This window comes from Oncorhynchus nerka, linkage group LG10 (genome assembly GCF_034236695.1).
Source record: "Oncorhynchus nerka isolate Pitt River linkage group LG10, Oner_Uvic_2.0, whole genome shotgun sequence".
Lineage (NCBI taxonomy): Eukaryota > Metazoa > Chordata > Actinopteri > Salmoniformes > Salmonidae > Oncorhynchus > Oncorhynchus nerka.
Genome location: NC_088405.1, coordinates 19204493 through 19218494, shown reverse-complemented (window position 1 = coordinate 19218494; position 14002 = coordinate 19204493). Strand labels below are relative to the sequence as shown.

The window sequence follows — 14002 nt, the reverse complement described above, 5'->3', positions numbered from 1 at the left end:
AGAGGAGAGAGAGAGCTCTATTCTACAGTAGAGAGAAGAGAGAGAGTTCTAGTATACAGTAGAGAGGAGAGAGAGAGCTCTAGTCTACAGTAGAGAGAAGAGAGAGAGTTCTAGTATACAGTAGAGAGAAGAGAGAGAGCTACAGTAGAGAGGAGAGAGAGTTCTAATATACAGTAGAGAGGAGAGCTCTATTCTACAGTAGAGAGGAGAGAGAGAGTTCTAGTATACAGTAGAGAGAAGAGAGAGAGCTACAGTAGAGAGGAGAGAGAGTTCTAATATACAGTAGAGAGGAGAGAGAGAGCTCTATTCTACAGTAGAGAGGAGAGAGAGAGCTCTAGTCTACAGTAGAGAGAAGAGAGAGAGCTACAGTAGAGAGGAGAGAGAGAGCTACAGTAGAGAGGAGAGAGAGAGCTACAGTAGAGAGAAGAGAGAGAGCTACAGTAGAGAGGAGAGAGAGAGCTCTATTCTACAGTAGAGAGGAGAGAGAGAGCTCTAGTCTACAGTAGAGAGGAGAGAGAGAGCTCTATTCTACAGTAGAGAGGAGAGAGAGAGTTCTAGTATACAGTAGAGAGAAGAGAGAGAGCTACAGTAGAGAGGAGCACTGGAGTCACATGGACCTGTGTAGTATCTGATCATCTTCAAAGGCAACAGTGACAACGTAATGATATAATATTCTGTCACATATGCTTCACATTGCAGACAGCATGCAGGACATTTTTAAAATCTTTATTCATGCAGGGAAGTCCCATTGAGCCCTGCTTCAAATACTCTTGTTAGAATACTATTTTATAGCAAATTAACGGACAAAGGATTTTAAAAGTTGCCGTGGGGACTTTTTCGCTAAGAATGGCTCAACATTTTGTTTGACAATAAGGTTTATCGCACCAATATGAGCCAATTTCATATTTGTGCAATTAATGATAGGGATGGTATGGACACAATTTTACAGTAACAGTTTTGCTTTGGAAAGCTACATTGAGTAAGACTATGAATACCCTCTTCATACTGCATTCTAGGCACATTTGTGTGTGTGAATGCAAACACTGTAGGGGGGATTGGGGTAAGTTGAGCCATTCTTTGCATTCAGCATCACTCCATCAAGAGAAATGTAGTATTCGTTCTAACAAAGATATCTCCATATATTTCTGGATGTTGTGTATTCCTGGAAATAATCAGAATGTATGTAAACATTACAGTTTTGAAAACATAGCTTGTCCCAAATACCCTGGGTATGGAGTAAGGTGAGTCACAGGACAGGGTTAGTTAAGCTACCTACAAGTTTCTGTACTGAATGAAATATTACCACTACTTTTTAAAAACCATGCATATCTTTATTTCCCAAACATAATTCATCACATGCATATTTTAACACAGGCGTTTACACCTAACAAACACTGTGTACGCTTTTAACATAGGCCAGGCGCTGTGGTTACCTCATATTCCAGCAATAATGCCTTGTATTACTCCTGGGAAGAAGACACTTCAGTTTGCTCAACTTGCCATTGGCTCAACAATAAGAAAATAAAAATATATCCCTTTTTCTCCCCAATTTCGTGATATCCAGTTGGTAATCAGTTTTGTCCCATCGCTGCAACTTCCGTATGGACTCGGGAGAGGCGAAGATCGAGAGCCGTGCATTTTCCGAAACACGACCCTGCCATGCCGCACTTCTCACTTAACCCGGAAACCAGCCGCACCAATGTATTGAAGGAAACCCCGTACACCGGGCGACCGTGTCAGCATGCATTGCGCCCAGGCCCACCACAGGAGTCGCTAGAGACTGATGGGACAAGGACAACCCGGCCGGCCAAACCCTCCCCTAACCAGGACGACGCTGGGCCTATTGTGTGCCACCTCATGGGCATCCCTGTCACAGCCAACTGCGAAACAGCCTGGGATCGAACCAGGATCTGTAGTGACGCTGCTAGCACTGCGATGCAGTGCCTTAGACCGCTGTGCCACTCGGGAGGCCCCCAAAGCAAATATTTTGACTATATTAGCCCACACAGCTACAAGGATGCACTTTCTTGCTAGGTTTTGGACCTCATGATGAAATGTATAGAGACCCTATCTGATGTATTGAACAATCTTTAAATTATCTACTTTGGTTTAGATACAAGCATCATGAAACCTCAAACAATAAATTCATTTGACTTTGTGAAAATCATTTGGACTTTACATTTTCCATCTGGTTGCTTCTTTTATGGACTCCATGAAATGATGACCTCTTCCTAAATATTTGGTCAAAATATACATTTTGTGTATGGTTTCCTAGAAACAAAGGTGGCTCAACTTACCCCTTTGAAACAACTTACCCCACTCTCCCCTATACAATGTCTTTTTTTTTTTGTAAATACATCATTACGGAAAATGATCGTATTGTATATCTGCAGTATCCTATACATCAGTGTTTAGATAGAAACACAGTAGACTGGAGTGTGTCAGGAGATAAGTTGTGTCTGCTGTCATAGATCATAGTGACAACACTTTATCACTGCGTCCTGTGATGAAACGGATGCTTTTGCACATACACAAATACACACACTTGGCAGATAGGTCAAATCAATACAAACCAGTGTAGCTGCACTCTAAAGTGGGGAGAGAAATGTAATTTAAACTGTGTTAACTGCTATCTCCTGCTACAATGATGGGAAACTCCATTTCAACATGGCACCCATTTCAGGCGATAATTTTGTTGTGGTCCCTCTGGCCTCAAATAGAGTACTTTGTCAAATACTGTTGGCATTGCAGAATGTTATAGGTGGTGTTTGGTTTGGAAAAAAGGAGCATCAATGTCTCAAAGCTATCATCTTCCAGAAAATTGCCACAGCTATAATAAGCTGTTAAATTAGCTCAATTGTTCATTGTGCAATCATTACATTCATTTACATGGCGTAAAGAAAATATTTCTGCAGCTCTTCTTATGACAGCCTTATTACTCAATGAGACACCCTTCACACTTTACTCTGAAGAACCAGGGTTTGGATTCCTATTTCTTTGGAAAGGAATAAGCATGAAATTCAAACAGATTTTTACACAGAAAACTGACCAAACCCTCCATTTGCCCTTGTAGTAGAACCAATGAGGAAGGCATACGATTATTGTTATTTTGCAGAATAAAGCACATAAAGTTTGTATGTGTGTAAGAGAGAGAGCTGACCTTTTTCAATCAGATGCAGTTCTATCAACCTAAGCAGGCTTGTTAAACCTTGTTAGTTCGCCATAGTCTTTCTGACAGCCCACAGAAAGGCTTCCCTGCTAAAGCTGCACAATAGCCTGTTGAAAAAGTAAACTCTTTGTATTATGAATGTGTAGAGCTAGAGTGGGGTCCCAAATTATTGTCACCCTTGATGATGATGAGCAAAAATTACTGTATTAAATAAATCATGAAAATAATAATAATAGGTCAGAAATAGATTTTACAAGTGATTTAAAAAAAAAAATGGGGTCAAATTATTGACACCCCTTATGAAGATAATGGCACTGAGCCTTTTTCTAAAATATTTTATGAGTTGGGAGATATCTTAGACCAATTCTCCATATAGAATCCTTCCAGATCCTCCTCCTGCACTTATGGACTGCCCTCTTCAATTCAAACCTCAGGTCTTCAATGGGTTTCAAGTCCGGAGACCTGATGTAGATTTTATGGATTTTGATGTGTGCTTGGGGTTATTGTCTTGCTGGAAGATTCACTTGTGGCCAAGTTTCAGCTTCCTGGCAGAGGCAACCAGGCTTTTGGCAAAAATATCCTGGTACTGGGTAAAGCTCAAGCTCAACACCGGCCTCAGGACCAGTGGAAGTAAAAATATCCCCATAACATCAAAGATCCACCAACATATTTTACAGTAGTTATGGGGATATTTTCTGCTCATGCGTTCTCATTTCCACACCAAACCCACCACTGGTGTGCGTGGCCAAAGAGCTCTATTTTCACGTCATCTAACAAATGTTAACACCTGTAGTGTTATTGCCACTTGGATTGAAACTGGTGCTTTGGTCAGATGACATGAAAACAGAGCTCTGGACTGTCAGGTCAGAGTAAATGGGCATTTTAACATCATAGATTTAGCCCGTGGTAACTTGTGGAATGGACACCGGCTGGAAGGTGGTTTTAACCAATCAGCATTAAGGATTTGACCCACCTGTTGTATAATGCTTATTAATAAATAAACACAGATGTCATGAGTATCTGTTCATTTTTCAGCAATTAAAGTGTAGCAATGCAGATTAAAATATGATTTAATTTGTTGAATTCCTGCAGAATACCGTTACTGCATTCTTAAATGTTGATACATGAAATATTCTAGTGGTGATCTATAAGCTAACAGGGGAATGATCGGTTATTCAAAAAATTCCAAATGCTGGAACATGCGTATGACATTCACAGGTTGATTTATAAAGGCTGAAACATAAGGTGTTGTAATTCCGCAATATCCACCCCTCCAAAATAAAAACCTGGAGACATGTATTCATGTAGAATCCCTGATTCCAGTTATTGAAGACATCCACACTGATTGGAGACCTTTTAGTTCAATGTTTTTCAACCTCCGGTCCGTAGACTGGCACCAATCCCTCATAGTTAGCTAACACTGATTGAATTTAAAAATAAGCCCTCAAAGAAGGAAGTACCACATCTTGCTTGTCCCTGGTGGACAAAAAGTTTGAGAAACACCGCTTTAGACTGTGCAGGAAAAGGTTGAACTACCAAAGGTTGTAAAACTGAGTCGTTTGATATCCATGTAGTGACCTAAAGGCTTGTCATGCAACATAGACCATGATACTGATAGACAGGCACGGTCAGAAGAGCTCTGCGTCTCTGTCACCACCTCTAAAGCTCTGTTTCCTGTTTCCTCTATGCGCACATGCACACACGCAAGCAAAACTGCCACCCTGTCACCAATGCCGCATAAACACTTCCTCACAAACTGCATGTTTGTCACTTTGGTTCTTGACTCTTCTTTTCTGTTTGTCCTCAAAGATGCAGGATACCTCTGTCTGAACCTTCAGTGAATCTTTGATACATTTACAGATCAACAAGCTTTGATAACTTGACTTAAAGTATGTATTTCAGCTACTTACAATTACGTAGGCTGACACATTTTAGCACGTTTCTAATACTGGATCAATTCCTGAAGTCTGCCATCTGTTAACTTTAAGCTTTTCTCCTTAAATGTGTAATATTCTTCTCTGTGAAGCTAACTTTCTTGGACTCTTCCCAATAAACCGGGAACATTAGCTAAGATTCCCATTTAAGTTATAGTTAGATCGTAACGTTAGATAAAATCCTAACATTAGCATGGTAACATTTGATATAGATTTTTTTTGTCTTCATTTAAATATCCTTGGAATGTTTTCCTTACATTCACTAAAATGTTAGGCACAACATCTGCAACAACCACCACAGAACATTTCCCAAAAGTTAGGTTTCCGAATAATATTAACAAAACAAATCAAAGTTTATTTGTCACGCGCGCCGAATACAACAGGTGTCGACCTTACAGTGAAATGCTTACTTACAGGCTCTAACCAACAGTGCAATTTCTAAGTTAAAAATAAGGTATTAGGTGAACAATAGATAAGTAAAGAACTAAAAACAACAGTAAAAAGACAGTGAAAAATAACAGTAGCAAGGCGATATACAGGCACCGGTTAGTCGGGCTGATTGAGGTAATATGTACATGTAGATATGATGGCAGGCAGCTTAGCCCCAGTGATGTACGGGGCCATACCCACTACCCTCTGTAGCTCCTTGCGATCGGAGGCCGAGCAGTTGCCGCACCAGGCAATGATGCAACCGGTCAGGATGCTCTCGATGTTGCAGCTGTAGAACCTTTTGAGGATCTGAGGACCCATGCCAAATCTTTTCAGTCTCCTGAGGGGGAATAGGTTTTGCCGTGCCCTCTTTACGACTGTCTTGGTGTGTTTGGACCATTGTAGTTTGTTGGTGATGTGGACACCAAGGAACCTGAAGCTCTCAACCTGCTCCACTACAGCCCCGTCGATGAGAATGGGGGTGTGTTCGGTCCTCCTTTTCGTGTAATCCACAATCATCTCCTTAGTCTTGGTTACATTGAGGGATATGTTGTTATTCTGGCACCACACAGCCAGGTCTCTGACCTCCCTATAGGCTGTCTCGTCGTTGTCGGTGATCAGGCCTACCATTGTTGTTTCGTCTGTAAACGTCATGATGGCGTTGGAGTAGTGCCTGGCCATGCAGTCGTGGGTGAACAGGAGGGGACAGAGGACGTGCCACTGAGGGGCTCCAGTGATGAGGATCAGCGTGGCAGATGTGTTGCTGCCTACCCTCACCACCTGGGGGCGGCCCGTCAGGAAGTCCAGGATCCAGTTGTAGAGGGAGGTGTTTAGTCCCAGGGTCCTTAGCTTAGTAATAACACAACGTACCAGTAATGTTTTCCTTACATTCACTAAACTTTTAGGCACAACATCTGTAAACTACCACAGAACATTCCCCAAAAGTTCTCATTAGGTTTCCAGGTAATATAATAACACAATTTACCAGTAAGGTTTGGAAAGGCACATGCCTGTCTATATAAGGTCTCACAGTTGACAATGCATGTCAGAGCAAAAACCAAGCCATGACGTCGAAGGAATTGTCCGTAGAGCTCTGAGACAGGATTGTGTCGACGCACAGATCTGGGGAAGAATACCAAAATATTTCTGCAGCATTGAAGATCCCAAAGAAGACAGGTCTCCATCATTCTTAAATGGAAGAAGTTTGGAACTGCCAAGACTTCCTAGAGCTGACTGCCCGGCCAAACTGAGCAATCAAGGGAGAAGGGCCTTGCTCAGGGAGTTGACAGAGCTCCAGCATTCCTTTGTGGAGATGGGAGAAACTTCCAGGAGGACAACAATCTCTGCACCATTGCACCAATCAGGCCTTTATGATAGACTGGCCAGACGGAAGACATTCCTCAGTAAAAGGCACCTGACAGCCCGCTTGGAGTTTGCCAAAAGGTACCTAAAGACTCTCAGACCATGATAAACCAAGATTCTCTGGTCTGATGAAATAAAGACTGACCTGAATGCCAAGTGTTACGTCTGGAGCAAACCTGTCACCATCCATATGGTGAAGCATGGTGGTGGCAGCAGCATACTGTGGGGAGGTTTTTCAGAGGCAGGGACTGAGAGAGTAGTGAGGATCGAAGGAAAGATTAACTGTGCAAAGTACAGAGAGATCCTTGAGGAAAACCTGCTCCAGAGCACTCAGGACCTCAGACTGGGGCGAAAGGTTCACCTTCCAACAGGACAACGACCCTAAGCACACAGCCAAGACAAATCAGGAGTGGATTCGGGACAAGTCTGTGAATGTCCTTGAGTGGCCCAGCCATAGCCCGGACTTGAACCTAATTTGAACATCTCTGGAGAGACCTGAAAATAACTGTGCAGCGACGCTCCCCATCCAACCTGACTTAGCTTGAGAGGATCTGCAGAGAAGAATGGGAGAAACTCCCCAAATACAGGTATGCCAAGCTTGTAGCGTCATACCCAAAGAAGACTTGAGGCTTTAATCTTTGCCAAAGGTGCTTCAACAAAGTACGGAGTAAAGGGTTTGAACACTTATGCAAACGTTCAGGGGTTGCCTGGTGGCAAAGAGGATAAAATACCTGTCTTGGGAACCAGACATTGGAGGTTCAAACCCCACATGTGCACTTTGTTAACATATGAGGTGGAAACAATATGGGTGTCTGTTTTATTTAAATGCTGTTCAAATGTACTATTAATGAAATTAAAATACTATGTGTCTCTATATTACCTTCAAATGTGAATTGCCATTAAATCTGGAGAGAAACATAATGGGGATGTATTCCAATCTGCTTTAAGGAGCTACAGCTGAGCATGTTGTGGTAATATTAGGTAATCATTTCAAGAACATTTAGAAAATGTTATATTGTTAAATTGTTATAAGTACCTGAGGACAGGCAAAACAAGGTAAAATGCACTGGAGTGTATTCATGGATGCAAAGGGAAGCCAGGCTTCCCCAGGAAATTTACTAATTATTTTATGTTTTTTTTGTCTCTGTGTTTAATTATTTTCCTTCAATTCACAAGAGGCTGAATGTACCTCACAGGAGAAAGCATCCATGTGAGAGAAACAGGTCCCCTCTGTATTTGTAGCCCGTCTTTCTGATTCTGTCTGGTCAAAAATAGTATGACATTGTTGTCGCCAGTAGCAAAGAAACATTGTAGAATCATCCACGCAACTGGACAGTTTTTGTGTTTTGAGAACGTATCTTTTGTGATGTCCCCACAATGTTGTCACCAGACTGTTCCCACAACACAATGAAACATTCTGGGAACCATTAAATAACAGGATAAATGTGTTCTAGGTAGGGCTGTGACGGTCATTACATTTTGTCTGGTAATTGTCATTCAAAAGACTGGTATCATGGTTCAGGTAATTGACCGTTAATGAACATAAACACGTTTAGCATCTCCAGGCATACAAGCAGCTGATGTTAACCTTTTGGAACGTCTACATTTCAATAAAAGTATAATAAATAAATGTAATATATACCATCACAATACATCCATTATTCATTTTAGTCAGGTTTAAAGAAACATGATATGAAGAACATGTATTTCAGAAGAACAGAATGAGTTGCCTACTGTTAGTTATCTGGCTATGCTCCATACCATAGGCTGTAGGCTTGTTCATTTAGCTGACAATATATTCTTAAGTCCCATGCAATTATTTTATATCATTTCATAGTATTGAACTGAGCTGAATAAAATGTCAAGGATATTTTTCCCATTCCGGAGCATGTGTGCATATGAAGTGGCTATATCAAGCATAAAAGTGGTCATTTAAAACTAGATTTAGAGTTATTTGGCAACTTTAGTTGTGAATGATACAAACCTTAGAAGTAAAAACATATATAATACATTCCAAGGGCTGCATGGTTTAACTATAGGCTATTGATGATTTGAGAAAGTAGAAAAATAGCTTGCGCTCTGTTCCTTGCCTCAGGCTCCACAGCTGTTCTCTCATCAACTGATCATATTTTCACCCATCGGACTATTCTCAATTGAATCTTGTCTTTCGATTTAGAATAACCATTTATCAAATGGGCAGGAACAGGGACATGCATATCATCTTTATGCAGTCGAATAGCGAATGGAGGCCACGTGAAATCTGTTAGGGAACATCGATAGTAACAGGTTTTCGCAACGAAACATTTCACTAGAACTGTTGACAGCCCGTCTGCCCGCTCGAGAAAGGAATAAAGGAGCGAAAGGAAGGGGGGGCTGGAGATATATGGAAACATGGTGGTGAGATATTCTGAATAGGTAATAGGTATAGTAATGTGTCATCCAATGAATTATGAAAATATAAAAATGTTCCTATTACTAGGCTATTCAAAATCAAAGCCGCCACGCACAATCAATGAACCAACAGCATCGCCTTGGGCTATACGTTGTCTCCCAGACCCATGGATAGACATTTTGGAGCGTAGCACAAGGTAACCAGTCCACCCAGTATGCATAGTAATACAGTCCACTCAAAGGCTAGACCAATTATTTACCAAATACATCTTAAATCAGTTTAGTTTATGTTTTTCTGCTATGCGTAATATGCGGTAGGCTATGCACTGTATAATGGCACAATCATTTTAATTGTTTTTTTTGGGCTCATAAACCTATGCGCAAACTATAATATGCATATGAGTGTTTTGAATGAATCATCACATTAGAAAGCACTGTCCTTTTGGTTGTGTTAGGCGTTGAAACATCCACAACAACCATGTTTTACATTGTTTCAACCTGCTGTTGAACTTCTTTCTTCAAATTGGTCACAGTGAGGTGAGTTTTAAAAGTAGGATAGGCCCCTGTTTGGATAAGTGTTTGATGTGATTTTTGATTGCATATTCTTTGATGTTAGAGTGTTTAGAGGGACAATAGAGCCATAAGTACCAGGACATTATGACCTGATGGTTGTTATCAAATTGGGTACTACCAAAGCATGTCCAGCATGCATAAAACGAGAATACGGTAACTCAACTGTCACGTGGAATTTTACTGTGGTCACGATTCAGCCCTAGTTCTAGCTCTTGCAACATCAGGTGAATGTTTTATACAAAATGGACAGTTTTTGTGTTATGAGAACATTTGCCGAGACCTAACGAATGTTCTGGGAACTATTTTGGTTTGCAAGGTAATCTTCTCTAATTGTTCTCAATGTTTCTCCCTCCTCATCTTTCTTTTTCTTTTTTCACAGCCCTTCTTTATGCCACCATCTTCGGTAACGTCACCACCATCTTCCAGCAGATGTACGCCAACACCAACCGCTACCACGAGATGCTGAACAGCGTCCGTGACTTCCTCAAGCTCTACCAGGTGCCCAAGGGGCTGAGCGAGAGGGTCATGGATTACATCGCCTCCACCTGGTCCATGTCCCGGGGCATAGATACTGAAAAGGTATCTCAAACTGTAAGCCTGACATTCATTACCTTGGCTTGCATGCTGTCCCCCCCCCCCCCCCCCCGCGTTGGTTGGTTGGTTGGTTCTGCATGGTAGCTTCCGCAGCTAGCTGGCCCCTTTGTATTGTGGTGATTGTGGCTCTGTGTTTCGATGTGCTTGACCAGTCCACTTGGGGTGGGAGTGTGGGGGAGGGTGTTGAGTGTTGGTGTTGAGTTAATGGATAATGCTTTGTACCTGTCATATTAACTAATTATTATAATTAGTCATGACAGCTGGTGTTAGTTTATGACAAGTGACTGTTAAGACCCTGTTATGACACAAACTTTGGCTGATTAGCGAACTGGTGGTATTTTTAACCATTGTGAAATTTGTTTCCAATTAATTAAATGCCTGAATGTGATGGTTTTAATCCAATTATGAGCAGTTTACAGAAAAAACAGTGAGGAAATCAATGTAAGAAATGTGTCTAATAAGTGAACCATTTGACCCAGAGTCGTCCAGGTTTGGCCAGGGTAGGCTGTCATTGTAAATAAGAATTTGTTCTTAACTGACTTGCCTAGTTAAATACAAATATAAAATACAGTGTGTTGTCCTTTTGGGGCTGCCTGATAGCTGGGGTGTGTATGTGCAGTTCAGTACAGTTTTTAGACACATTCCTATGCTGTATGCTTTGGGATTACCTCAGTGACTGTAGAAAGCAACACTATGTAAGCTTCCAGGCACATTTCTCCCACAGCGTAGAGAGAATGGATGAGCGAAGGAGGGTAAAATCCTTTAAGGATTCTCTGCTATCACCCATGGACTCACCTCAGCCTCCCAGGTGTTTAACTGTGGCTGTTGCTGTGACAACAACAGTATCCCAGCCAGGCCTGTAGAGAGGAGGCTGGTTTGAGTGGTAGTTCTGGGTGATTCTTAGTGTGCTCTGTTCACATACTTAACTAACCGTAACCCATACCACTAAGCTCAAAACATTGTTGGGGTTAGTCTATACACTTATACTTCCATTTTTCCCCTTTTTTTAAGACAGAAAAAGAAGATTAAAATAACAGGATTTTAACATTGATGTACTGTTGTATTTTCTGTGCCCCTCTAACTTGTACTTTTGCCCAATGTGCACCATTACTGTATGATGATGGTGGTTGTTGTTGATGCACTGCAAAAAATATAATCTTAGCTAGATTAAAAAAAACTTGTATTGAGTTATAATGCTCTTAAAATTACTTTTTTCTTATCAAGATAAATGATCTTACCGCATTGGCTTGATAGAAGTGGAGTATGATAATTTTAATAGTGGGGGGTTTTATCTTATTCCACCTTATATCAAGTCTTTTTTAGGTTAAAATAAGACAAGCGATCTGTCAATGTGGTAAAAAATAATTTATCTTGGTAAGAAAAGAAATGTACTTTTAAATGCATTATCACTCAATACAAGATTAAAAGTCTAGCTAAGATTTAATTTTGTTGCTATTATTATAAGTATTAGCAATCTGTTTTTGTTTGATTGCCTTGTTGCGACACCCTTAGAATATTTCACAATAAAGATTTTAAAGTAATATATCTAAACGCTATCATGGCTGCCAGTCAGAAACTACTGGTTCACCAAAGACCATGAGTTTGGAAGGTGATACAATTAGGTTATTTAACTCTTATCCCTCTGCTCTCCCTGCCCCAGGTATTGCAGATATGCCCTAAGGACATGAGGGCAGATATCTGCGTCCACCTCAACAGGAAAGTCTTCAAAGAACACCCTGCGTTCAGGTTGGCCAGTGACGGGTGCCTGCGTGCCCTGGCCATGGAGTTCCAGACTATCCACTGTGCCCCTGGCGACCTCATCTACCATGCCGGGGAGAGTGTTGACAGCCTCTGTTTCGTGGTGTCAGGGTCCCTGGAGGTCATCCAAGATGATGAGGTGGTGGCCATCTTGGGTGAGTGGTTTTCTATTATACATTATGACGATGTAGGATTACATGGTGGCCCTTGGGTGAGTAGTTTTCTATTATACATTATGACGATGTAGGATTACATGGTGGCCATCTTGGGTGAGTAGTTTTCTATTATACAGTATGACGATGTAGGATTACATGGTGGCCATCTTGGGTGAGTAGTTTTCTATTATACATTATGACGATGTAGGATTACATGGTGGCCATCTTGGGTGAGTAGTTGTGTATTATACATTATGACGATGTAGGATTACATGGTGGCCATCTTGGGTGAGTAGTTTTCTATTATACAGTATGACGATGTAGGATTACATGGTGGCCATCTTGGGTGAGTAGTTTTCTATTATACATTATGACGATGTAGGATTACATGGTGGCCATCTTGGGTGAGTAGTTTTCTATTATACAGTATGACGATGTAGGATTACATGGTGGCCATCTTGGGTGAGTAGTTTTCTATTATACAGTATGACGATGTAGGATTACATGGTGGCCATCTTGGGTGAGTAGTTTTCTATTATACAGTATGACGATGTAGGATTATATGGTGGCCATCTTGGGTGAGTAGTTTTCTATTATACAGTATGACGATGTAGGATTACATGGTGGCGTTCTTGGGTGAGTAGTTTTCTATTATACAGTATGATGATGTAGGATTACATGGTGGCCATCTTGGGTGAGTAGTTTTCTATTATACAGTATGACGATGTAGGATTACATGGTGGCCATCTTGGGTGAGTAGTTTTCTATTATACAGTATGACGATGTAGGATTACATGGTGGCCATCTTGGGTGAGTAGTTTTCTATTATACAGTATGACGATGTAGGATTACATGGTGGCCATCTTGGGTGAGTAGTTTTCTATTACAGTATGACGATGTAGGATTACATGGTGGCCATCTTGGGTGAGTAGTTTTCTATTATACAGTGTGACGATGTAGGATTACATGGTGGCCATCTTGGGTGAGTAGTTTTCTATTATACAGTATGACGATGTAGGATTACACGGTGGCCATCTTGGGTGAGTAGTTTTCTATTATACAGTATGACGATGTAGGATTACACGGTGGCCATCTTGGGTGAGTAGTTTTCTATTATACATTATGACGATGTAGGATTACATGGTGGCCATCTTGGGTGAGTAGTTTTCTATTATACATTATGACGATGTAGGATTACATGGTGGCCATCTTGGGTGAGTAGTTTTCTATTATACATTATGACTATGTAGGATTACATGGTGGCCATCTTGGGTGAGTAGTTGTGTATTATACATTATGACGATGTAGGATTACATGGTGGCCATCTTGGGTGCTTTGCTGCTGTCTATTGTATAGGATGGTTTGCGGCTATTTTGAGTGAGTTGCTGTCCATGGACCAGTGCTTAAGTTGAGCCGGTGCACATCGGTACCGTGGTGTTCATCGCTACCTTGTGTGAAAGGAGCTATAGTCTAATCCCAAAGACAGTCCCTGTAGAGACATTACCAGGGTGTTAATGTGGGAGTGGAGGGTGAAGGCTACATAGTTAAATGTTGAGTGGCTGTAAATCCCACCCTGTTATTGATCTGAGTGATGGATTCTTTGTTATTTCTCATATTATGTTTTGGTTGTTCTCCAT

General features: G+C 41.2%; 1 protein-coding gene across 1 annotated transcript in view; it reads left to right on the top strand.

Moving 5' to 3' along the window:
* The window catches only part of LOC115134974 (potassium voltage-gated channel subfamily H member 1-like), an 87602-nt gene that overhangs the window by 30936 nt on the left and 42664 nt on the right, over window positions 1-14002 (top strand). The window contains exons 10-11 of the mRNA XM_065023098.1: window positions 10238-10437; window positions 12113-12365. Coding sequence (XP_064879170.1) covers window positions 10238-10437; window positions 12113-12365 — 453 coding nt within the window. The remainder of the gene's footprint in view (window positions 1-10237; window positions 10438-12112; window positions 12366-14002) is intronic.